General features: G+C 37.2%; 1 protein-coding gene across 1 annotated transcript; it reads right to left on the bottom strand.

The window, feature by feature from the left end:
- Positions 1 to 10,735: 10,735 nt before the first annotated feature.
- LOC137951711 (polyol transporter 5-like) lies at positions 10,736 to 12,606 on the bottom strand. Its single transcript, XM_068798572.1, has 2 exons — positions 12,368 to 12,606; positions 10,736 to 12,234 (listed from the first exon to the last, which is right to left on the bottom strand). Exons 1-2 carry the CDS (start codon positions 12,516 to 12,518, stop codon positions 10,841 to 10,843), a joined length of 1,545 nt encoding a protein of 514 aa, XP_068654673.1. The 5' UTR covers positions 12,519 to 12,606; the 3' UTR covers positions 10,736 to 10,840.
- Positions 12,607 to 27,963: the final 15,357 nt, after the last annotated feature.

Genomic DNA, 27,963 nt, shown 5'->3' with positions numbered 1-27,963 from the left:
CCCATACCTCCGTCTGCCATTCCCATGCCGTTTCAACGTGATTTCTTGCGGAAATCGCTGTCCGTCGGCAGGTATTCAGGGGAAATGGGGGATTTGGTCTTCAAATCCCTCGTTCTCCCTCTCCCTCTTCGATTCCTCGATTTATTCCTCTACGATTTCTGTCTTCCGTCCTCAAAGATTTCTTTCTCGTCTTCCTCTGCGATTTCTTCATCCAAGCTTTTCTTCGCCGACGAGACGAAATCGACGGTCCGACGGAAGGAGGTAAGATTTTTATTTCATCTTTCTGTTTTTTTTTCGTCGCCGAGCTAACCTAAAAAATCTCTAACTCTCTCTTCGTTTCTCAGCTTCGTTTCTCGGCTTCGTTTCTGAGCTTCGTTTCTCAGCAGTGCTTCATTATTGGAAAGTTTTTTTGGATATCCGAACTGCACACTCGGTAAGCAAACTCAGCTCTGTTTTTTTTTTTTTCGATATTTCCAGCTGACAGTTCAAATACACTCGGGAAGAAATCATTGTAAGAAAACTGGTATGAATTTTATTTTATGATTTTGAGTGTTGATACTGTTTGATTTTTTGAAATGGTGAGTTCTTGATTTAAGGGTAGAATGTAAGAAAGATCATTTTATACAGATTGTATAAGGTTGACCTATTTTATTCTCTTAATTTATTTTTTTGCTTGAGTGTGCCATCAATTGCATTCTAGCTGGCTGAGAGCCAGGAAACTTCATACTGAGCTAACATTCAAGAAGGAAAGGAAGGGTGGGGGAGAAAAATCCCCCACTTTGTCATTTGTTATGTTTTTGTATATCTCAGAATGACTTACTAAGCTCAATTGCTATAATGTTTGGAAAATAGTTGGTTGGTTGTCAATGATTTTTTTGCTCAAATTCCATTGTTCTTCATAAATGAAGTTATTATTCTAGACTTTCAAATATTTTTATGTTGTGGGATCTTGTTTCTTTTTTGCCTTCTTATTTTTAGGTGTCTGGCCTCTTATAAAATTTTGTATGTTTATCATATATTTCAGCAATAAACAGCAATGGTATTCAAATTGTTACTTGATATATTTTAGCAATGAAATTTTATTTCATGATTTTGAGTGTTAATAACATATTCTGTTCAATAATACTCTATTATAGTTAATGGAATCAGGAGCTTTCTTAATTGCATCCAACTTCTCTTTATTATAAAAAAGAATAAAAAAAGTTAGTTTTTGTCCTTCTTTCTTAATTCTCATTGAACTTATATCCACTGCTGTTCTTGGTATAGTGGGGTATTGAGGTTGAATTTCATTTTTTTTCATTTTTATCATTAATTTCTTGGTATTGAGGTTGAATTTCATCAGAATATTAGAAGAGAATGTTGGTGTGCTTATTTCCTTATCTTAGAAGTTTTTAAATTTATATATAAAAAAAGGATCGGTATATTGGACTGGAAACTATTGGGTGCAGGGCTACTGGCTCAAAGAGACCCCGCTGCATTGAAAGACAAGGGTCGTTCCCGATTGTCACAATGTCACGTACCTTCCTCTAAGAATAAACAAGTATCTTAAATTATGTGTAGGATCTTTGTTGTTCGGATAACTTTCTTTTCTTTATGTTTTTAATTTGTAATTTTGTTTTTTTGTAGAAGTAAGAATGTCAACACCTCCTCAATTGACATCAATAATTAACACTAGTTCTAGTGTAACTATAAATAGTGACTCAACTCCACCAGAGTCACTACCCTCTGTCATAGAAGTGGGCCCAGATGAAATTACTATAAATGAGGATGAAGGTGATTCTACTCATACCTCCAAAAGACAAAAAAAGTCTCATGTGTGGTTGGAATTCAAAGAAGTATCACTTAATGGTACAAAAAAGGCTCAGTGTGTTCATTGTAAAATCAATTTGAGTGTTATTAGTAGTGGAGTGACCACACATATGAGTCGACATTTGAAACGTTGCACTAGTAGAAAAGTGGCAATGAGAAAACAAAAAACCTTAAACTTTCAACCAGTGGGAGCGGGGTCTAATGTTGATCAGAGTCCATCTGGACTTCCTTTTATGGATTTTGGAGGAAATTATGATCAAGCTAAAATGAGAGTAGTCATTGCTCATTGGATTCTTATGCATGAGCATCCATTCATGATAGTAGAAGAGGAGGGATTTAATTTTGTAATGAAGATGGCAAATATGAATTATGAGAAAATATCCCGGAAGACTATTAAGAAGGAGTGTATGGAGGTGTATGAGGCAGAGAAAAAGAAATTGAAAATTTTGTTAAAAGAGATTAACAAGATTAGTCTTACCACGGATCTTTGGAAGTCTCAAAATCAAAAAATTGAATACATGGTTATTACTGGGCATTTTATTGACAGTAATTGGAAGCTGCAAAAACGAGTCTTGAGTTTTGTGCATGTTCCTCCTCCTCCTCGTGGCGTTGATATAGCAGATGCTATTTACAAGTGTTTGAAAGAGTGGGAGATTGAAAATAAAGTTTTTAGTATTTCAGTTGATAATGCTGCATATAATGATGTTTGTATCAGAGTTTTGAAACAAGATTTTTCAAGGAAAAAAAATTTGGTGTGTGGTGGAAAGTTGTTTCATGTGCGTTGTTGTGCTCATATTTTGAACTTATTAGTCCAAGATGGTCTTGTTCAGATTAAAGATATCATTGATAATGTGCGTGAAAGTGTCAAATTCATAAATCTGTCTGAGGCTAGACTTCGCACTTTTTCTGAAATTGTACAACAATTAGAACTTGGTGAAAAGAGGTTGGTTATTGATTGTCCAACTCGTTGGAACTCTACTTATGATATGTTGTCTTCTGCATTAAAATTCAAAGATGCATTCTCTAGATTTAAAGTTAGAGAACCAACATATGATTGTTTGCCAAGTTTTGATGAATGGGAAAAAGTTGACATGGTGTGTGAGATTTTAGAAGTTTTTAATGCAGTTACAAATATAATTTCTGGGAGTGACTACCCTACTTCTAATTTGTACCTTAGTGAGGTATATAGGGTAAAAGAAGTTCTGGATTTTCATTCTACAAATGAAAATGTTTTCATTAGGACAATGGTTAGTAGAATGAAAGAGAAATTTGAGAAGTATTGGGGTGAATGCAATTTATTGATGGCTGTTGCTTCAGTTTTGGATCCAAGGGTCAAATTAAAGTTGATCGAAATGTGTTTTCCAGTGATATATTCTATGGAGGAAGCTACAATGAATATAAATTTAGTTCGACGCACCTTATATGAGATCTACGATGAATATGTATCCATATATAATGTGGATATTAGAAATGAAGAGATTGTTTCAAGTACTAGTAGCTCTATGGGTGTTTCCACAAGTCGTAGGCCTTCATCAAGTTCAGGTTGGTCAAAGTTGATTGAGTTATATGAAACAAAAGGATGCAGTTAATTTACCAAGGTCAGAATTGGAAATTTATCTTGAAGAAGGTGTGTATAGTTGTGAGGAAACTTCACAATATGATTTTGATGTTTTAGAATGGTGGAAAGTGAATCAGATGAAATTTCGAGTATTATCTAAGATGGCAGCAGACATCCTTGTAATTCCCATATCCACAGTAGCTTCAGAGTCTACATTTAGTGCTGGTGGTAGAGTAATAGACTCATATCGTTCTTCCTTGGCACCAAGTACAGTTCAAGCTTTGATTTGTGGCAGTGATTGGATTCGGGTTCTTCACGGTGTAAAGAAAAATCAAAAGGTGAATTTCTTTGATCAATTCTTTATTATGATATTTTTTAGTATATTTTTTAGTTTTATTTATTAAAATTTTGTTTTATGATTACAGCCTGAGAAGAAGAGTGTAGAGATAATGCTATCAGCTACATGATTTGTCATGTTTCTCTCATCATGGTAATTTTAATATTTTTAACGACATTAAGTAACTAGTAATGGAAGAGTATTTTTTTATCTGACAATAACTAATTTTATTTTTTTGTTTTTGTCGTAGGTGGAGATTTTGCTCATGCAGGGATGTATATTATTTTCTAGCATTAAGAGAAACAATTATAGTTTGTAATTTTATAATGGATTTATAGTTTTTATTTGGGTGATTGTAAATTGATAGTGATATTTTATTTAATTTTGTTGTGTTTGATTATTGTATGAAGTTTATTTATAATATTATGCAGTGTATGAAGTGTTTATGGAATGTATAGATAATTTTATGGAGTGTTTATGGAGTGTTTATGGAGTATTTATGGAGTGTTTATGGAGTATTTATGGAGTGTTTATGGAGTGTTTATGGAGTGTTTATGCAGGTATTATGTACATTGATTATGTCCAATTTTAAGTAGAGGTCATGCCGAATTTTATACAGGTATTATATACATAGATTATATTCAATTTTAAGAAGAGGTTATGCCGAATTTTATACAGGTATTATATACATAGATTATATTCAATTTTAAGAAGAGGTTATGCCGAATTTTATACAGGTATTATATGCATAGATTATATTCAATTTTAAGAAGAGGTTATGCCGAATTTTATACAGGTATTATATACATAGATTATATTCAATTTTAAGAGGAGGTTATGCCTCAATCTTATACATGTATTATATATATAGGTTATGCTTAATTTTTTGTAGAAGTTATGTCCAATTTTATGTAAAATATATGTATAATTTTATATATAATTAATTTGATATATATTTTTTGAAAATTTTTAAATGTATGTAGAGGCTCGAGTTCGGCTCGAAGCTCGGCTCGAGCTCGGTTAAGATTTTTGGGCTCGAGCTCGATAACAATTTTAGGCTCGAGACGAGGCTCGGCTCGAAGCTCGGCTCGAAATATTTAAATCAAGCTCGGCTCGAACATAGGCAGGTTCGGGCTCGGCTCGGCTCGATGCCACCCCTACTTATCCTTTTGATCCGTTTGATTTTTTATGTAAAAATACGATACATAAATACCTTGTCATGTATTTTTTAAAATATTTCATAATTGTTTTTGCTATGTTACTATATGTTACATACGATACATACCGACTCATATGTATCATGCAATGTCGTATTGGCGGACCTCGCCTACGACGAGGGGTGGGCATATTACCGATACATATCCCATATCAGTCGATATATATAGAATTTTACCTTCAGGGATACGATCGACATAGGAGGTGTATCGACTAACATGTATCAAATACATATTTAAAAGTAATATGGCCACACCTATAACTAGTCTAATGTATAGGCATGTTTGTTCTATTGAATTATGAGGTACATTTGTAATTTAATATGCCTTATTGAATGCCTATTTTTTTTATCTCAAACCATTTATTTTTTTTATTTTTTTATTAAATGAAAGCTTAGGGATAACTTATGGTAATTTGTTCGATTTAATTTAATTTTGGTCGCAGAACTTTTTTCGCCAACGAAATTATTTTCACTAGCAGAAGTGTTTTTTTCTTGTAATGTATCTAGTCAACAAAACATGACTTCTTTGATGGTGTAATTATCCTCGCTCGGTTTCTTAAATTAATTTTAAATTTTATTTAATTATCTATATACCCATTATTCAAAAAAATAAATAAAAAATACATGAATAAGTAACAAAATAATTCTTATATGATATATTTATCACTTTAAAAAACAATCGTAAAAATCGTGGATTAAATTTTGGGTTTTCCTGTTAAAATTTTATTCAAGAGAAACTAACTCCATCGATCTTAAATTTTTTTAAAAACATTTTCATCACTGGAAAAGAAGAAGAAAAAGAAATATAGCCCCTTTTTAAGTCAAGAAATCAATGAGAAAAGAACAATAATAAAAGAAACATAATTGAGATAGATACAAATCTTGATCTACCAAAAAGGTCTATGTCCACATTCATGAGTCAAACATGATGGTCTGAAAAAAGGGTCATGGTCCAATTGATCCCACTAACACTTTTAGAGTCGGTAAGTCACATTTCACTTTCTCATCTTCCATACCGTGACGCACCAGATTCCATGATTATGCCACATGCATTTCACATCATATACTAGATAAAGACATGTGGCTTGATCTTATCTTATATTTAAGGGAGATTAGCATCTTTGGGCATCAAAGATTAGTTTAATAGAGGGAAACTTGTTTAGATTAATTTTGTATGAGTCACTTAATATGGTGAAGACTAATGTCTATAAGATGCTAACTAGGGTTCAATAGATTAAGTTTTGTTTGAACAAAAAAAAGGAAGAAAGAGCAAGAAAAGAGTTTGGAAAATTTTTGCCACAATCGTTCAGATATAATTATATTCCATATTTAGCTTTTCGCAATCGAATTTTGGTCGATAGAATTGTTGATGAAAAAGATATTTTTTTAGATTTATTAGGTTTTGTCGAGAAAAGAAGACCTTTTATCAGTGAAAATGGATTTTCACCCGCAAATATTTTCTTGTCAATCATATTTTTGGTGGAAAATATTTTCACTGCTGATTATTTTTCTCCATCTCCCATGAAATACTTTTTTCAGTAGAAATGGTTTTTCAGTACAAAACATAGACATATTTATTAGAGAAATTTTTTGTCACAAAAGTTAATATTTATGAGAAATTTATAATTAATATTAGAATTAATTTTTGCATTATATTTTTATTTGTTAGATACCTAATATCATACTGATACATGAAAAACATAGAATCAACTCAAACTCATGAAATTTGGGTTGGGTCACTCTAGTCAAGTATGGTTTCCTGAGTCTCAAAGCTGATCTACACCGGATGCTTATGAAATATACAAAAGGTTAGTTCGATATCGGACTTGACCTGCCTTGTCTCAAATTTGGGTCACCAAGATAAGTTACAAAATTATAATACATTTAAAAAAAAACTTTTTGTTACCATTACAAACTTTGAATAGATTCATTTGTTGTTGTATTCCATGCATGAATTTATGTATTATCGATATTTTTATTTGGTTCATTGTCTCCCTCTTCATATATTAATTCATATTTTGTTATTGGATAAGCATTATTGAGGACCATTTAGAGATTATGATAGAAGAAAATGTAATCATAGAGAGACAACCCATGTATGAGGAATCCCAACACTTTAAAAGCTATTTTAAAAAAACTATTTTAAAAGGAAGGTGCAACATAATATAACAATTTATGTGTCACCATGTGTATATGTGCACGGAAAGAATTGGGGATGCTTAATAAGTTGGGCTTCAACAAGAATCAATCAACCATTATTCTCTATCGATCGAATAAAAACAAAAATGAGACTTATTCACGTGGATAAACAAAAGTGCGATGGTACTCCTACTATTCTATCAAGAATAACAAACCCAACTTCGTCAGAATTACCCTTTTGTTTTTTTTTCTTCTTGACAAGAATAATTAATATTTTTGACAATTCCATTTCTCTAAATTCGGTTTACCAAAAATTGTCTCTAGTAGTGGGAATTTCCGCTTTGAAGAGTTGACTTGTATAAGTGTGTAGGTATATGAGGCGTTTCAAATTGTGAAAGCATTCGTAAAAAATCCGATAAAATATTGATCGATACGTATTAAATTTGAAGAGTTCATTCTAGGTCATGGACCCCAAGTTACCTCTTGAGTTTTTTTCAGGTGTAATTTTATTAAATAATATATGCAAGAATGTAAGACTTAGACCATGACTAATAATAGAGACCATTGCATGAATGATCCAAATTGCACCAACTTTCCCTATCCACAATTGTCAATACATGTGCTCTTGTGCTTTGGACTTTAGGGTCATGTGGCACTCTTGAGTCCTACATGGAAAAGTCTCTACCATAATGTAAGTGATTAAAAAGTTGTGGGGTGGTCCAAACATGAAAGTGATCTAAAAAGACAGTTGGACTGTCACTCTTTTAGGGTATCTTCACTTTCATATAATCCCTACCAAACATTTAGAAAATAAGGTTTTTCGAACGAGGGATCGAGATCCAACTTTGTGTCACATGGTCACCAGTTCGATTAGGCCAATCGACCACACGTCTACTTACCTGTATAACTTTATATAGGGTGACTTAGTTAGAAAATATTTCAAAAAATATAAAAAATAAATTAAATACTTTTAAAATATATTTATTTTAATATATATAGTATATTATTTATAATTAGCCTGAATTAGCATCCAACGATCCTTTACATTATTCGGTTAATTATTTGATAAGTTTAATTATTCATCCATTAATTTGGATTTTTATTTATGATTGTCTACTTTATTTAGCTACTAATTAATAAATGCATGGTGTTATATTTTATATTAATTGTATATTTATAATTAATAAATAGTATAATAGTAATTAAATTTTAAAAAGTTAATATTAATAATTGATATTATATTATTTTAAAAATAGATATTATTAAACTTATTAATTATTATAATAAATTATTATTTCTGAACATTATTGATTAATTATTTATATTATTATTATTATTTTATATTTTAGTATTGGAGTTCTGTTGATCATAAATTAGTAAATAAAGACGAAGAAGACGACTGAGAAGGAAGGCGGCCCGAAGGAGAAAAAAGGCAGATTCGGTGATGGAAGACTTGGATTTGGTCGCTAGCGACAAGTCGACGTCAGGCAACGAGTTCCGGCATACAAACGACCGTAAAACCAAAGATACCGACAATAAAAACGCTGGGATAGACAGAACAGCAGCAAATAACCCTAAATGACATTTTTGTTTCCTGCAAAGAGGGTTTATACCGGACTACGATGAAGTTAGAAAGCGTTTTCATAACCCCACCATGAATTCGTAGAGCTAATGGGAACCCTTAACCAGTCTTCACAGTTCACATGGTGCTCAGCTAGCTTTCTTCATGATCCCATCCTGCTTTGAATGTGGCCATGCTAAAATGAAAAGAGAAAAAAAGCTATTAGGGTTTTGGACCACTGGTAAGTTCTCAGAGGGAAGGGAGCCTTTCTCAGATTAAACTATTGAATCAGCCAAGATGGCAAACCAAGAGAAAGGGAACTGAGGCCACTGCCCTGGTTTCTGTCCACACAGTGTTGTTGCCTTTTATGATGGTTCAAGAGAAGTGATTCACATGGACACTTCTTGTGCTGGTCATCCTCATTTCTCCCATATTTGGATTTTTCTTCCCAGTATTGGAATCTCTAAACAAGTGTCAAATTGATATGAGGTCACTTGGGAGACAGAGTGATTTTGATGTCTCCATGAAGAAGACTAAAGACTTGTCAAATGTGTCACATAATGAGCTTCAGTTTTTAGCCACTAACATGTATAGATGCTATCAATTGGTGGGCAAGATGTATCTTATAATGATTGCAAGAGGGCTGGGGTTTTATGTGGAGAAGGTTGAAAGGAATATTTTGTAACATATGACTTATTTCGATTCAAAGCTCATTTTTCAACTTATTTTTATTGATAAAGATTCAATTTTTTAGTTAATAAAAATAAAGAGAAAATATATATATTTTTAAATATTAGTCATTTAATTTAAAGAATATTTTTTAATTTCATTTAATTTTTAAGAACTGTAACTCGAGGAAATTTAAACAAGTCATAAAAAAGGTAATTTATCTATGTAAAAGTGATTTGATATAGCATCAAACATTTCCTTGTAGAGAGTGAATGTAATTCTTAGAAAGGGTTTAGGCTTGAATTATGGTCTAAATTATTAATAAATTCACACTATTAAACTTGATCAAATGAGCTTAGTTCATGCTAGGTTTAGGTTTTGGTCAAATGAAAAGGTTAGCCCTTGCAAGTTAGAGACAATTTTTCCTCCTTGAAATTTCTTAACACATATATGAGCATAAGACAAGATGTCGATAATCTCATATGAATGAGCAACTTGGGTTTTGTCTCATACAGAAAAATAGCTCAGAAGGCCCCAAAATGAATTTTCGTTACCCTAATTTGGATCGAGCGAGGTTTTTCTTTCTATATTAGCATGGTGTATTTCAAAATTCAATACTTCATCAATCAATATAACCAATATTGACTATATTAATGACTACATTTTACTAGTTTTGCATATTTTTTAATTAGGTCATATGGCTAGTACATATGTTAAGTGTTAAGGCCTTAGTCATTTCCAACCACAAGTGAAAGGAGGGAAAATATCATGGGAAATTTTTATATTTTGGGCGAAAAGATTTTTCACTTGATTCTACTCGATTCCTCTTGCATTTAAGCAATTAATCGGTTTTCTATTGTTCGAATAAGAAAAATTATACGAAAATAAAATAAGAAGCTCCAAAGTGGTTCTTGATCACTTGCATTTATTTTAACATCGCTTTCTATAGGCACAAATACAAGAAAATCGATCAAAAGGAATTTTTAATAAAAAAATTGACAAGAAAATAAATCAAAGGAAATATAAATTTTTCCTTCATTTTGTTTAGGAGTTGATTCCATTTTTGTTTTTTGAGAAGATTAATGTTCACTCAATGAACTGGCAAATCTGAACCACAAGGACAGTTGCTAGGTAGTGGTTTTGTGACTCAAAAGAGAAGAAAGCTTTTTTTGTGGACTAGTTTCTCTTACATGTCTGTAAATCGAAGCATACCAATTTCTGAGTTCTCAGTCTATGGATGGAAGTGTTGCAGAGCGATGTCGATGGACAAACGAGCTCCCATCACTACTCCTCTGCTCATCCTTACACTGTTGCTCAGTGCGGATATTTTTATCCTTGCCATTGTCTTTTTCTCCTTTGAATCCTCTGGAAAATCTTCGCTTCAGTATTTTGCCATGATCAACTTCACTGAAATTGATCTCAATAATGGCGATGAAGACATGGCAAAAGAACATGCGTAAAACCTTTCTTAAAGCATTAAACACCTCGCCATTAGTTTCGTTTTAGCTCTTAAAGATCACAACATGTTGAGATACAGAAGGAAATCGTCACTCAGCCATGGGTTTTTTCTCCCTTCTTGACAAAAGCAGCCTTCCATCTCGGAACCTCAAACAGGGTCTCGATGTCTTCGAGTGTCCGGCCTCCGGTTTCCGGCAGGAAAGTGTAGAAGAAGATCCAACCAACTGTGGCAATGCCGGCGTAGAGGAAGAAGCTGCCGCTGATCGTAATGGCCTTGTACAGAGAAATGAAGGTCATGGATATCACCCCACTCATCAACCTGTTCAGGGCTACCCCCATGCTTGCTCCCTGTGCTCGGAGCCTCAACGGGAAAATCTCCGAGCTGTAGACCCATGCGATGGGTCCGAGCCCCATGGAGAAGAAGCCAACGAACGACAAAGTGCATATGATGCAAATGACGACAGCCCACATCAGTTTCTGCTCGTGGGAGTGGTCCACCATTGTCAATCCGAAACCCAGACCGAGCAGCGAAGCCACCATCCCTCCGGCGCTGGTTAGCAGCAGGGGCCGTCTTCCCACCTTGTCGAGCAGAAACGTGGCCACCAAGATGAACCCGGTCTTGCTGCAACCAACTGCAACTGTCGTTCCCAACAGTTTGGTTTTGTTATGAATCCCGGCCTTCTCGAAAATACGGGGACTGTAGAGGACGACGGAGTCGATACCCGAAGCTTGCTGGAAGAAATGAATCCCTAGCGCAGCGATGAGAATTCGGCGAACGGTTGGCGATGGTCTGATGAGCAGCTCTTTCCAAACTCCCTCGCCGTGGCTTTGTTTCGGGACTTGAACGACATCGTCATTGCAACTTTCAGGAATTCCGGCTGCAGCTTTGATATCTGCGAGCCGGACGTCGGCCTCCTCTTTGCTGTCCGAGATTTTGATCAGAATCCTTTTGGCTTCACCAAGTCGGCCTTGCATGACGAGCCACCGAGGTGATTCCGGCATGGCTAGGACACCGACGGCGAGGCAGACAGACGGGATTGCACCGACGCCAAGCATCATCCTCCAGCTGAGATGTTCGGGGAGCTTGGAGAAGGCAACGTTGGAAACGTAACCGAGGAGTACGCCGCCGTTAATGAAGACTTCCGGGAATGAGCTGAGGAAGCCGCGGGCAGAGGCGGGAGCGACCTCTGTCGTATAGACGGGAGCGATCATCATAGCATAGCCCACACCTATGCCGGCAACGAACCTCCCGACCATCAAAAAGGCATAGTTGGTGGCGAAACCCATCAGTAATGCACCCACGAAAAAGATAACGGCGGCGACGACTATGGTGTATCTCCGGCCTATCCAGTCGGATGTTCGTCCGGCGAGTGCGGCCCCTACTAGAGAGTAGAGATTGATTATTCCAGCTACGATTTCGATCTGTGTATCGGAGATCTTCAAATCATCTTTGATAAATATAGTCGCTCCACTCATCACTCCAATATCTGAGAAACCAGAGTAGCGTTTCAAACTGTTAATTTGTTGGGAGAGAAAGCGGAAAAAGAAAACCAGAGTAGAACTCCAAACTGATAAACAGGCGATTTGCTGAAACAAGAAGAACAGCAGGAGATAACTCACCGTAACCCAAGAGAATGGAGGTCATTGATGCGAGAATGGCGCAAGCAAAGGCAAATTTGTTCCTTCGTCGGGGTTTCTCCGGCGAGGCGATCTCCATGGCCGCTATTGACCCAAAAGAAGAGTCTGGTCGTGGAGTTTGGTCCGTCTTCATTGAACCTATTATTTCTCTGCAGAAACTCCGGAGGCTCTTCCGTGGTTACAGAGGACGAGGCTCAAGAAAGCCACTTACAGGTCCAGTTTCGAGCGGCAATGAGCAGGAAGCTTATATAGACGAGGATCACGTCATCATCTGACCCACTTCATCAACTATCCAAAACGATTCTGAATTTTTTCACCAAATCGCCTAACCAGAAACAAACAAGTTAACTTCCCCTCTCACTGTAATCCGCCATGAAAAATCAATATAAAATCCTACCCACAAAACCCTTCTCGTCTCTTTGTTTCAACACTCACTGATCCATCTGACAGTGAGATTTTTGTTGTTTTTTTAGATTCGTTTCTGATGCGACTACTACCGGACCAGAGAGTCCAATCCAGATAATTGAAATAAATTATCACAAGTTCATGTCCCGATTCTCTGGGTCAAGAAAGATGGCTGGTGATGTGATCGAATCAGAAGACTTTAGAAAAAAGATGACGGAACAGATCGTATCTTTTTTTTCTTTTTCTAGCACGAGCTTCGCCGACTTACTCCAGTAGATGGTATCTTCTGCTAACTGCAGCCAAGAATTCTCCCTCAAAAGTTCTTCCACGTCTCGAATTAGGAACACAGATTCTATCATCACAGGCATTGATTACCCGTTATTCTTTATTACAGAAATGCAGATACGACCCGGATCCAAGTTTGACGGAGACGCCCAATGCCGAGCAAACCCGCAATGTCACATGTTGCTGGAACTTCCCTTCTTGTTTCTTGCACATTAACAGCAACCATGCAGACCCAGTATTCTCTGGTTAATTAAAACTGTTTCCCTGGAATAGTTGCAGAACAGACTTAAGGAGGAAGAAAGTGACACCCACTAAAGCAAATACCTAATTTTTCCGAGACTACTAAGCTCTAAATAATTAAAAACCACATATAGAGTCACAGGCCATCAGGTTCACAGAGGAGACAGAGAATCTGAACGATAATTTGAGAAAATTTTAGAGTAAATCAGTAATTCCTCGTTCACAAGGAACCCATTTCAATAAACCTGCAGTAATGCCTCATTCACTAGGAACCCATTTAAATAAACCAGCATGATTAAGATGGATTGCAGGTTGTTTGGGTAGGCTTTGTAGCTTTTGGACCACCATGCCAAGGAGGTTGAGTCCTATCTGAAGATGTTCTCCTCTTTTGGACTTTTCTAATTAGCACGAGAATCTTTAAATAAAAATAAAACTTCACTTCTATAAGGGTTGAGATTTGCTGAAACTAACATACCTGAATATTGGAAGTAGGGGTGGCATCGAATCGATAATGAGCAGAACTCAACCGAACCATGGTTTGGTTCAAAAGCTTGCAAGCTGGCCTGTTCACTTAAAGAGAGCCCGAGTGCGGAGACGAGAGCCGGGAGGAGTCTTCAAGTTTCAACTCTTCGAAATCGAGACTTCGAGATTTTGACTCTTCGTCTTTCATTCTTACGAGCGGAGGCGGGAGCCAAGAGGTGTCTTCGACTCTTTGAGACTTCAAGATTTTGGAGACTTTCGAGTTTCGTCTCTTCGTTTTTCGTTTTTACTTCTCAATAATCAGGGGGAATAGGAAAAGTCATCATACAACAGGTGGCGATTGAGCAAAAATGGGGATTTGGGGGTGAAGATCGATTTCGTCTTCTTATTTTTCATTATTCCTCTTTGATTTCTTCTTCTCAGTCTTTGATTTCTTCCTCTCAATCTTTGATTTCTTCCTCTTCGATTTCTTCCTCCGAACTTCTTCCTTGCCGACGAAAGGGATAGAACAGAGGTAAGTTCTTTTAATCTTAAGCTTTTGGCTTCTTTATTTTTTTTGTCGCCTAAGTAACAGACTAATAGTGGTTTTTTTTCATTTTTATCTTTTGTATTCCATTATTTATCTTCGATCTCACATTAAAACTGCTATGGACGAATGCCTCATGTTGTTTTAGGTGCTTTCCTACTCATTTCTCAAAGGTAATGGCTCTCACCCAACTGCTGATTTTCTGTTTTTAGCTCTTCCCATTTTGTTGATTTTTCAGTTTTTCCATTGTACTATTTTGTTGGGTGTTTTAACTATTTGCCAAACGATTTGTCAATCCTCAGTAGTCAGCATCGCTAGATATCTGTAGACTATAGTTTAATCACGTTGTGTTTCGAGTTCTCAATTACAAAGGAGACATCAACCATTTTATATTGATATTGATATTGATAATTATAAATTGATATTGATATGTCAATGATGTTTTTGTGTTTTATTATTGAATGAAGCTTATGCATGATTATGCAACTTTTATGAATAATTTTATGCAGTGTATATATAATTTTATATACAATTTATTTGACATGTAATTTATGCAAAGATTTAAATATAGGTGGAAGCTCGAACTCAGCTCAAGTTCGAGTTTGGTTAAAATTATCGGGCTCGAACTCAATTACAATTTTAGGTTTGAGGCTAGGCTCGGCTAGAGCTCAAGTTTGAAATATTTAAATCAAGCCCGACTCGAACATAGGCAGGTTCGGGCTCTGCTCGATTCGATACCACCCCTAATTTGAAGCCACTTGACCCTTGAAAAAGGAGAGGAAACCATAATTTACCTAGATATTTATGTTATTTCATGTGTTCAGGTATATTTTCGTGGTTAACCTAAGAATTTCTCTCAATTTGGTGTTATACCATTGATAAGGATTTGTTTTTCTTCTAATCACATATGTACACAGTGGATTGTCACTTATCCTGGAGGGTCATCTTCCTACATAAAACTAGGACAAAAGTAGACCACAGATAATAGCAGTAGGAGATGTCAACCAAAGGATTGTCTCAGCTGTCCAGGTCCTTCTTCAGGTCTCCCAAACTTCTTCCATCTTCCTCTTGTGATTTGCACTCTTCGCCATATATAAACAATGTCACCTGAGTCTTGCCTCCGTGAGCACTATTAATGCCATCGGCATATCGATAGTCCTCAATTACTGATTCCATGTTGTTTTGCCAGAAGTGGCTTCTGTCTCCCTTGCCCTTCACTCTCAGTAACTGGGAATCCTCGAACTGGATCAGTAGTCATGTTCTTTGGCTGAAGTTGCCCCATAATGTCTGGTGGATGAGGGGAGATCCAACGACATTGACCAGAAGCAGCAACTCCGCATTGATACCCGCATTACCAGGGAACTTATCGGCACCCTGAGACTTTATCGACATGAGCATGTTCGGCTACCGGAGGCCGTTGTCGGAGCCCATGTTGGCCAGTATTTATTCCGGGATGGAGACCTCGAGCACCATTTCAAGGCCATTCTCTCTGTCAAAATTAGAGCACAGCTTCTTCATCAAGTAGAGTTCAGAAAAAAACGACGACCCAGAGAGAATTCTACTTCTTTTCTCTGGTTTTGGTTTTATCTTGATTCTACTGCCTTCCTAACCTCCACTAGATTTGCCAATGGTAGAGTGGTAACAGAGGTGGTAACCCTTTTTCTCCTTTCTTGTAGAAGATCTGGGCGATTAAAGAGAGAAATAACTTATATAATTTTTAAAATTAATTTATCTTGGCAAAATAATAAGAAATCAAAAAATATATTGATTATCTTGATTACCTAAATCATGCAAATAATTTATTGACTGCTTAATTAAGAATTATTTTATAGGCATGTAATTAATGTAATACTCATCCTGATTAAATTAATTAATTTTTTTCCTCTTTGTGTGTTCATTGGTTAGGCTCCTTCGACTGAATGACGTAAATATTTTTTTTTGCCTTTTTTTTCTTTAGAAGATTCAATTTCATTTTAGCATAAAGTCTTTTCGAGAATCATTGTTGCTAGGGGTGGCACCAAGTAAACCGGCTTGCAAATCGTTGGAGCTTGACTCAAAAAATACTCAACTCAATTCAGTTTTTACTTGAGCTTGGCTCGATTTCAAACTTAAAATAAGGCTCGATAAGTATATCAAGTTAAACTCGAGATTTTCTAAACTTGGCTTGTTAGCTTGTGAACTGAGTCCTTAGCATAGATTGTTTTTATGAAAATACCTTTTACTCTAATTGTTCTCGTCAATTCTCTTCTTAATAGGTTCATAAATGCTCTTATTTACATCAAACCTCAAAGATGATCGATTGTTCAGCCCTTTTGGGTCCCTCAACATCTAATATTGTTGTTTGTCAATTGAATAAATACTATTTATGGAGGTGTTTGTTCATTCTTTTAGGTCTGTTAAGCTAGTTATTATACATTAGTATACTCCATTATAAAGTTTTGGACTCCTCTATGATACCTTATAGTTCAATGGTATCATGGTCAACACAATATTCTCTTTATTTATTTTTGTAATTTTTTAATTCTTGAAGTTTTAAATGGTGGTTAGAGCTCAAACCCGGATTGAGCTCGGGCTCAAACTCTATTAAAATATTTGGGCTCAAGCTCGATTCTAATTTAGTATTCGAGGTTGAGCTTGAGCTCAAGCTCCAATTCTAAGTATTTAGATCAAGCCAAGCTCAAACATATGTAGGTTCGAGCTTTACTAGACTCAATGCCACCCCCTAATGGTCGCACCAAAAGTCAGATCTTTAGTTTTTTTATCATTTTCCAAACTCAATTTTTTTGTTTCTTTTTAAATTGTTTTATTTATTAGATAGATTGGTTCATTTTGAAAATTTTAAAACCATTGAGAAATGAATTTCAAGTGCTTCGTCGGTAAGAAATTGTTGGAAAATAGGCCCAAGTCCACACGACCAGGAAGACCCACATATCTATGAGTATTGTAAAATGGGCACAAGCCCATAACAAGTACGATCCACCATGATTACCACGAGCAGGCATCCTTATCAGATAAGTTGGAAGATCAAGTGAGACTCGCAAAGATAACCACAAGATGGTTGGAAAATCAAGCAGGACTCACAAAAATAACCACGAGTTGGTTAGAAGATCAAGTAGGACCTACAAAGATAGCCACGAGCTGGCGTCTTTATCTTATGGTCATGTCCTCATAGAAAGTTCTAATTTGAGTTATGTTGTCTTCTATTTATATTGAGTTATTTAATTATGCTAGGACTTATCTTTAAGTGTTAGAGTTTTGGTGTAAGTGGGTCAAAGGTTGTTTAATTGTAATTGGAATTTACTACTTTTCTCTATTATAAATAGAGGTTCATGTACTCGGATTATAAGAAGTCAATAAAATACTTCTCTTTTCCATAAATTCAACATTGTATTAGAGCAGGTTTTATGAGTTGACTCGGTCAACCCACAGAGGTAATGTGATATTTTCAAATTTATTATCTCTAGCAGTTTGGGTTTCGTATGTATCTTTTTTTTTAGACCCTACACATGTTACTTGTTTGATGTTTTTCACCTCTATATTGAATTTTTCATATTGCAAATTATGTATTTACGGAAAGATATTCGAGTCTACTTTCCAAGGAAAAATGATTTTTTCCAATTAGAGAAATCGATATTTAAAGCAGCGAAGGTCAAATTGCAAAAAATGTTCGAGCAGCTATAGAAAGCTTCAATTTCTGAGGTATTTAATGCAATCAAGAACGAGACTATGGAGAATTATATATTAAAAGAAAGATATGTAAGTCTATTTTCTTACCTTTTCAACCAATTCTCGATCTGAGTAATCTACAAAGAGAAATTGATATTTGAAACAGCGAAAGTCAGATTGCAAAAAAGGTTCAAGCAACAGTAAAACTCTTCAACTTTCGAGGTACTTTATACTATCAAGAACGAGACTTTATATGGAGAATTATATATCAAAATAAATATATGTCAGTATATTCTCTTACCTATTCAACCAATTCTCAATTTGAGTTTTTTATAAGGAGATATTGATCTTGGAAGAGTCAATGGTCATACTGGCAAAAGGAGAAAAAATTACATAGTTATGCCAGATTATAGTGACTGAAATCTATCAGATTATTTATCTCAAAAAAAGTATAATTTATAAAGAGAAGTTATACTTGTATGAAAGGTATTTAAGTCTAGTTTCAAAAGGAGAAAATTTTATGTCAATTTACTCTATATTTAAAGATATATTCATTATGGAAAAATAAAAGGTCATGCTGGTGTCCTATTGCATTGAAAAATCCGAATTTAAGCCAATTGTTTTGCGTCATTTTTTGAGTTGCTATATCAGGAAAATATCCCACTTCTCCCTGGTTTGAGGGCTTATTACTACATCTATATTATTTGAGTTTATTACTACTTCTATGATATTTGGTTCAAGCTGGGATCCTTGCCATTACCTCCCAGTTTGAGGGGGAGAAGTACCAGAAGTTCAAGAAAGAGGTATTTTATTCCATATGTTGTGGATAAGTTTTATGTGACCGAAATATTCAAGAAAGAGGGAGCACAAAAGATGAAGCTTTTGCATCTATAAAGAAATTTTTGCATCGGATTATTTTATGGGTCCTTTTACAAGGTTTATTATTTTGGTTCGTGTTATATGGGCCCAAACCCATTTTAGCTGTAGTTATTGTGTCTCTTTGGATGAGACATTATTATTGAAGAAGTGGTGGCCTCAGTATCTTTTCTCATACCATCCTTTAATATCTTTGGGCCAACCCTTATTTTAACCTTATGAGTGTTGCTACGGTAGGGACACCGTGACAGAGGAGCTTATTACTACATCTATATTACATCGGCGTGATGGAAGAGCTTATTAGTACATCTATGTCATACCTCCCCCTCCCCCCTCCCCCCCTTAATTGGCATTTATTACTCCTACCACTTGAGGGTTGTTGTCCTCTTGAGGGACACGGTGATGGAGAAGGTTTGTTACACTTCTGAGCTTTGCGTATAGACCCACCACTTATAGAAGTTAGTAGCTTTCCAACCTACTGGAGTATAGAGCAATGTTATAGGTCTTGGAGTGATTTTAGTCTCACTTATCTTATGCCAGTTGGGCCTCATGGAAGAGCCACCAGTGTGAGAGGGAGTGTTGGAAGATATGGAGGACTGCAATTTTATACAAAAATATTTTATACATCATTTGTAGCAAGCTGGGAGTTCATGATGTTCTCTCACCCCCAACTTGATGTGGAGTGTTGGAAGATGGGCCCAAACCCACACGACCAAGGAATGCCCAAACTACACAACCAAGGAAGGCTCACATACCTAAGATTATTGTAAGATGGGCCACACAACCAAGGAAGGCCCATGTATCTAAGAGTATTGTAAGATGGGCTACACGACCAAGGAAGACCCACGTATCTAAGAGTATTGTAAGATGGGCCCAAGCCCATAAGAAGTAGGATCCGCCATGATTACTACGAGCTGACATCCACATCACATAAGTTGGAAGATCAAGTGGGAGTCACAAAGATAACCACAAGCTGGTTGGAAGACCAAGAAGGACTCACAAAGATAACCACGAGCTCGTTAGAAGATCAAGTAGGACCCACAAAGATAGCCATGAGCTGACATCTTTATCTTATGGTCACGTCTCATGGAAGAGTTCTAGTTTGAGTTATGTTATCTTTTATTTATATTGAGTTATTTAATTATGATAGGACTTATCTTTAAGTGTTAGAGTTTGGGTGTAATTAGGACAAAGGTAGTTTAATTGTAATTAGACTCTACTATTTTTCTCTATTATAAATAGAGGTTCATGTACTCTGAATATATGAAGTCAATGAAGTATTTCTCTTTTCCATAAATTCAACAGAAAGTGTTTCACCTTTCATGTTTTAAATATCAGCCATTAAACTTAGAATTGAAACTACTATTGAACAAAAAAAAAAGAATATTTTGCCCGATTAGGTCAAAAACCATCTGAAGACAACAAGCCAGTGTAGCTCCCATGAATAACATGTTACGATATGTTAAAATGTATATTCAATGTAATTTATATTCATAATTGTTGTATAATTTGGGATATGTATATAGGGTTATTTGATTAGGCTTAATGGGATGAGGGGGTATTGTCTTGGGCCCATGGGCCATTTTGTAACAGGAAAACCTAAAGGATATATATTTAATGAAAGGGGAAAAATCTCCGACGGACAGAATTCTGGATTTCGTCGTGTGTTTCGTTTCGCTGTGAAACCAGAGAGCTACGCTCTCTCTTGTGGATGTTTGGACTGTTCCGTCAGTCCCTTGATCTTGTTTTGTCATGGTATCAGAGCTCTGAAGAATAACCCCGACGTATTTCTCGTCCGACGACCTGTGTTGTCCGACCAATTTTTTTTCTCTTCACTTCGGCATTGATTTCGTGCGCTGTTAGAAATACTTGTGGGGTGGTTTCGTTGCCGGACGAGTTACGGGAGTTCCGTTACCGGAAAGGGGCTTCTCGCCGGAAGGGGAAACGACCCGTAGAGGCTCTCGCCGGAAGGGGAAACAAAAGGGGTTGTCGGCAAGTATTTTCCGAACTTGGAAACGTTGTGGTTCCGTCGTCGGAACAGCTCCATCGGTGGTTTCGTTGCCGGAGAAGCTACAGCGCGACGGAGGTTCTCGGCAGAAACTCGCCGGAAGGGGGAACGAAGGTAAATTTTTTTTCTCCCGCGCGTTCGTTTCGGGTGATTATTTGGCATATGGTCATTTTGCAATTTTAAAATCTTTGGGGGCCGCTTTGCAATTTCTGAACTATTGGGGGCCTCTTTGAAATTTCTGAAAGATCGGGGGCCGCTATGAAATATATGCACGTTTGGGGGCCGCTTTGAAATTTATGAAAGTTTGGGGGCCGCTTTGCAATTTCTGGAAGCTTGGGGGGCCATTCTGGCATTTCTGAAAGTACGAGGCTGCTTTTCGAATTTCTGAAAGTTTGGGTGCCTAATTCGAATTTCTGTTAACCTGGGGGCAACTCTTGGATTTCTGTAAGTATAGGGGTCTATTTGCAATTTCTGAAAAGTGAGGGTTTACTTGGAATTTCTTATCTTGCGGGGGTGCATCAGGAATTTTGCTAGATTCAATTTTATCATGTCAGCAGATAAGTCCGATTTCGTTCCTATTCGGTTCACGGGTAAGAACTACGGTACTTGGGAATTTCAGTTCCGGTTATTTGTTCAGGGAAGAGGTTTATGGGGTCATATTGATGGGAGTGATCCGGCCCCTGGCGATGCTGACGCATTGTCAAAATGGATCATCATGGATGCTAGAGTCATGACTTGGATACTTGGATCTCTTGAGCCTCACCTAGTCCCAAATCTGAGGCCCTACAAAACTGCCGCAGATATGTGGAATTACCTCCACAAAGTTTATCGTCAAACCAGCACGGCCCGTCGATTTCAAGTTGAATATGAACTTGCAAATTTCACCCAAGGCAGTCGTTCGATTGAAGAATATTTCTCGGGCTTCCAAAATCTATGGGCTGACTACACTGACATTGTTTACGAGGATGTCCCTGCTGCTGCTCTCTCTGCTGTGCAAGCTGTCCATGACACCAGTAAACGGGATCAATTCTTGATGAAGCTTCGTCCCGAGTTTGAGATTGCTCGATCACATCTGATGAATCGTCATCCGGTGCCGTCCCTAGATGCCTGTTTGAGTGACCTTCTCCAGGAGGAGCAACGCCTTACTACTCAGGCTAGCATGACACCTCGCGTTTAGGATGATCTCTCGGCTCCTGTAGCTTATGTAGCACAAGGAAGGCCTCAGGGTCGGGACACCAGTTCTGTTCAGTGCTTCCATTGCAAGGCTTATGGTCACTTTGTTCGGGACTGCCCCAAGAAGTCGGTTCTATTCTGTAGCTACTGTAAGAAGCCGGGTCATCACATCACCGTTTGCCCTACACGACCTCCACGGAGGAAGCCTACCGCTTATCATGCATCCATTGGTACATCTAGTTCTACCACATTGCCACCTGCTGTTTCAGTCCCTATCATTCCTGTTCCACCAGCACCTGCCAATTCCACCACTCTCACTCCTGAAATGGTACAACAGATGATCATTTCTGCCTTTTCTACTTTTGGTATCTCAGGTAAACAGAACTTTTCTACTCACCCATGGTATTTTGATTCTGGTGCCTCTAACCACATGACCAACAATGTGGTATCTCTTTCGAATGTCCGAAAGTATGATGGCAATCTGCACATCAACACTGCTGATGGCAGCACTCTGCCTATCAGTGTTGTTGGTGATCTCTCTCCATCTTTAGCTGATGTCTTTGTGTCTCCTGACCTGTCGACAAACCTTTTGTCTGTTGGTCAATTGGTTGATAAAAACTGTAATGTTCAGTTTTCTCGCTTTGGCTGTGTTGTGCAGGATCAAGCGTCGGGGAAGGTGATCGCGAAGGGGCCTAAAGTGGGCAGGCTATTTCCACTTAAAGTCTTTCTATCCACTGTTATTCCACATTCTCCTGTACTTTCTTTTGCTTGTAATGTTGTTGGATCTGGCCCTAAGTTGTGGCATAGACGTCTAGGCCACCCAAACTCGGCTGTACTTCGTACATTATTTAAATCAGGTTTATTAGGCAATCAAGATTGTATGTCTTGTGACACGTCATTTGACTGTTCATCATGTAAACTTGGCAAAAGTAAAACTTTATCATTTCCGCATCATGCCTCGCATGCTTCCCACTGCTTTGACCTTATTCATAGTGATGTTTGGGGAATTGCTCCTGTTATCTCGCATGCACGCTTTAAGTACTTTGTCACCTTTATTGATGACTTTAGTCGATTTACCTGGGTCTACTTCCTACGAGCTAAGTCTGACGTTTTTGTCGTTTTTAAGAGGTTTCTTGCACTCATTGAAACCCAGTTCTCCGCTCACCTTAAAGTACTCCGCTCTGACTCTGGGGGCGAGTACATGTCGGCAGAATTTCAAGAATTTCTTCAAAACAAAGGCATTATCTCTCAACGTTCTTGTCCCTCGACACCCCAACAAAATGGTGTTGCTGAGTGCAAAAATCGTCACCTTCTTGATATGGTCCGCACCCTTCTCATTGAATCATCCGTTCCTCCTAGGTTTTGGTGTGAAGCTCTCTCTACCTCCGTCCATTTAATTAACCGCCTGCCCTCGCCTGTCTTGCATCATGTCTCTCCCTTTGTTAAATTATTCGGTTACTCTCCGTCCTACACAGCTCTTCGGACGTTCGGTTGTGTTTGTTTTGTGCATTTACCTGATCATGAACGACATAAACTTACAGCTCAATCCGTTATGTGTGCATTTCTTGGGTATGCCGGTGTTCAAAAGGGCTATGTTTGCTATGATCCTCAGGCACGTCGAGTCCGTGTTTCTCGGAATGTGGTCTTCTTTGAAAACCAATATTTCTTTCCATCTCAAGTTACACTTCCGTCTACCTCTTTGTCTAGTTTGCCGAGCTTTGATGAGCCTCAATCCACTGCTTCGCTGCCCTCTTCCCCTTCTGACCTAGCGCTTGCTCCTGATCCTCCCTCTACTTCTGCTCCCCTCCATCTTCGTCGATCCACACGTAGTTCTCACCCTCCTGACCGATATGGTTTTCCCTCCCCTGTATCTCTGGTAGCTACTTTGTCTTCTATTTCCATTCCTTCTGGATATAAACAGGCCATAGCACATGCGTGTTGGCAAAAGGCCATCCAAACTGAACTACAAGCGCTAGAGGAGAATCACACCTGGGACATTGTGGCTTGCCCTCCCACTATTCGACCTCTTGGAAGTAAGTGGGTCTTCTCTGTCAAGCTGCGTTCCGATGGATCATTGGATCGGTACAAAGCCCGCCTTGTGGACCTGGGGAACAGGCAGGAATATGGGATTGATTATGAGGAAACTTTTGCCCCAGTTGCCAAGATGACCACAGTCCGTACTATCTTAGCCATTGCAGCCTCTCAATCTTGGCCATTGCATCAGATGGATGTGAAGAATGCTTTTCTCCACGGTGATCTGCAGGAAGATGTCTATATGAAGCTTCCCTCGGGTGTGTCTACATCCTCTCCCGATCACGTATGCAAGCTACGACGTCCTTTGTATGGGCTTAAACAAGCCCCTCGGGCTTGGTTTGAGAAATTCCGTAGCACTCTTATTCTCCACCGGTTTACCCAGAGTCAGTATGATTCCTCCCTCTTTTATCATAAGTCTGTTGCAGGCATGGTCATTCTCTTGGTTTATGTGGATGACATCATCATTACTGGCACTGACTCTGGACTGATTTCCACGCTTCAGAAGGTGTTGCATGCCACTTTTCATATGAAGGATCTTGGACGCCTCACCTACTTCTTAGGGTTGGAGGTCCATCACACACTTAAAGGTATTTTCTTAAACCAACATAAGTATATTCAAGATCTTATCACACTCGCTGGGTTGGAGGACACATCTTCGGTGGCTACCCCTATGGAGGTCAATGTCAAATATCGGAAAGATGAAGGGACTCTCCTTGATGATCCGACTATCTATCGACGTCTAGTCGGGAGTCTCATCTACTTGACTACTACTCGCCCGGACATTTCCTATGCTGTTCATAAGGTCAGTCAGTTTATGGCATCTCCTCGACATCTTCATCTTGCGGCCGTTCAGCGCATCATCCGCTATCTGCGCGGCTCCCCTGCTCGTGGTTTATTCTTTCCTACTGGCTCTGCGCTACATCTGGTTGCCTACAGTGATGCTGATTGGGCAGGGTGCCCCGATACCCGTCGATCTACTACAGGCTGGTGTATGTTTTTAGGCGATGCACTAATTTCTTGGAAATGTAAGAAACAAGATCGAGTGTCCAAGTCATCTACCGAGGCCGAGTATCGTGCTATGTCTACTGCGTGTTCGGAAGTTATTTGGCTCCGTGGTCTTCTTGCTGAGCTCCAGTTTTCTCAACCCTCCTCTACACCGCTTCATGCAGATAATACAAGTGCTATACAGATTGCAGCCAATCCGGTTTTTCATGAGCGTACCAAGCATATTGAGGTTGACTGTCACTCCATCCGTGATACTTTGGAGCGCCGGGTAATATCTCTACCGTACATTTCTTCGGATCTTCAAGTGGCCGATGTCTTCACCAAAGCATTGTCTCAATCCCGACATAATTTTTTGGTTGGCAAATTGTTGCTGGTTGACTCACCATCATCAATTTGAGGGGGGATGTTACGATATGTTAAAATGTATATTCAATGTAATTTATATTCATAATTGTTGTATAATTTGGGATATGTATATAGGGTTATTTGATTAGGCTTAATGGGATGAGGGGGTATTGTCTTGGGCCCATGGGCCATTTTGTAACAGGAAAACCTAAAGGATATATATTTAATGAAAGGGGAAAAATCTCCGACGGACAGAATTCTGGATTTCGTCGTGTGTTTCGTTTCGCTGTGAAACCAGAGAGCTACGCTCTCTCTTGTGGATGTTTGGACTGTTCCGTCAGTCCCTTGATCTTGTTTTGTCATAACAATGTTGGCTCACTTGGTTTAGAAATCGAATTCGATCTCAGGCAATGGTACCAGGTCAAGAGCTCTCAACCGCATGTCAATCCAACACACAAGTTTGGATTTAATGTGTCAATCCGCTTCATTGTTTTCGATTCGTGTTGAAAGTTTGCTATCGGGTCCAGATCAGACACGCAACTTTGACGTGTGATATGCAAATAGATCCAGTCCAACTCACCTATTTGGTTTGGTTTGGTTTGGGTTTTTATCAATTTTGGACCTAAACTCGTCCAAACTTTGTTCAATAGAAAACCAATCTAGTTCACCTTATTTTCTTATGATTTTTACCAAATCTACTTCGCTTATTTAATAAACAATCAAATATATATTATTTTAAATACAAGGACATATTGAGAATAGAGTTATATCTTGAATTAATATAAAGATATTTTATGTTATGATACTAAGAACATAAGTTATGTGATAGACACGATATTATATCACATACTTTATAAATATAATATAAATATATACATATATATACACACATATAAATAATATGTATTCATTATCCCACTTTCATTATTATTTTGTTTTATCTCTTCCATTTATATCACCATCTATTTGTTTCATTTACTTGTATAAATCACATTTTCATAGTATAGAGACACTTGTTGTCACCCACATATAACCAAACATTCCTCCATACAAAACATGCCATATTATTTTGCCATCAAAGAGGTCAAGTACAAGAAGTTCCCCTTCACAAGATGGGGGTTCTGTTTAATTATATTTTTCTCTCAACCCAATTCGAACTGAGGAGGATGTAAAGAGAGAAATAACAGGTAATTTTTGGAATAAACTTAGCTATTAAATTGAAAAAATCAATGATAAATTAATAAAGATTGATTTGTTTTGATTGCAAAAATTAAGATAAAATATCTTGATTTACGTTAATTATGCAAATCAGGTGACTCGTTGCAAAACAAAGCAATTGAGAATCCTTGGTTAAGATTCAAAATTATTTCCCTTTTAGACTATAAATATTAAATTGATATGTACTTAATGTAATACTCAGTTACATTCAATAAAATAAATATTTTTTTCTTTTTGTCTATATTTTAGATTTCCGATGTTGAACACATAAAATTTCTTGGTGTTTTTATTTTTATTTTTAGAGTATTCAATTTCATTTTAGCATAGATTTTTTTTCCAATCACTCACATTAAAGTGTCTTATTTGTACACTAAAAAATAGTTTTGCTTATCTGGGGACGTTTCATGCCGCCTTGGGAAATCAAAATGATTGACATTTTTCCTTTAATTAATTTTTCACTTGGAACTTTTCCTGCAGGAAAACTATCGTATGTCCAATTTTCTTGCATTTGTGCCACCATAAGAAATATACAAAAATTAGTTATGGTGTATGTCATGTTTACATTAAAAAAAAATTATAACGATAAAATAAGAGGTAAGTGATTAAGAATCACTATTGTACTTCTTAGCTTATTTTTCCTATAGTTTCTTATTTGAGCAATAGGAAACTCATTTTCGTATTCTTTTTAATCAACATTATCTTTAAAACAAGAGAAATTAAGAAGAATCGAGAAAAAAATTGTACTCAATAAAAATGGCACAAACACTAAAATAGTGTATTTTTTCAGTAGGAAAAGTTTACCGTGAAAAATTAATTAAAGAAAAAATGACAATCATTTTGTTTTCCCAAGGTGGCATGAAAAGTCCCCAAATAAGCCAAACTATTTGTAGTGTACAAATAAGACACAATACTGTGATTGATCGGAAAGAATCTACCCTATAATAAAATTGAAAGAGTCTTTACCTTATGCTTAGATTTAGAGCTAGCAAATCTGAACTATGTTCATTGTGCATCAAGACTCAAACATGAGAGTGAAGGGATGAACCTTTTCCCCTCTTAATTTGTTCTTTATATGAACCATCCCGCTCTTCCCCTAACTTTGACCGATCAATTGTACATGTGTACAGTCAAATGTGACACATAAACTTTGATTGATTACGTGTCACCACATCATTAGTATTGTGTGAGTAAATAGGCACAACGACTACCACATCACTATTCTGACACGCCACCTGCCAGGTAAGATACCATGTCACCATTCTGACACATCATCTGTCATATAAGATGCCACATCACCATTCCGACACATCATCTGTC

This window comes from Aristolochia californica, unplaced genomic scaffold (genome assembly GCF_029961685.1).
Source record: "Aristolochia californica isolate CCGP_79_NKW_82.1479 unplaced genomic scaffold, dmAriCali1.0.hap1 SCAF_15, whole genome shotgun sequence".
Taxonomy (NCBI): domain Eukaryota; kingdom Viridiplantae; phylum Streptophyta; class Magnoliopsida; order Piperales; family Aristolochiaceae; genus Aristolochia; species Aristolochia californica.
The sequence above is the reverse complement of the archived record's forward strand: the minus strand, read 5'-3'. Positions and strand labels throughout refer to the sequence as shown.

Excerpts from the sequence above, each read along its gene's own strand:
- LOC137951711 (XM_068798572.1), bottom strand. The coding sequence starts at position 12,518 with ATGAAGACGGACCAAACTCCACGACCAGACTCTTCTTTTGGGTCAATA. Across the intron at positions 12,235-12,367 it reads CTCCATTCTCTTGGGTTACG|ATATTGGAGTGATGAGTGGA; the intron begins GTGAGTTATCTC and ends CTGGTTTCTCAG.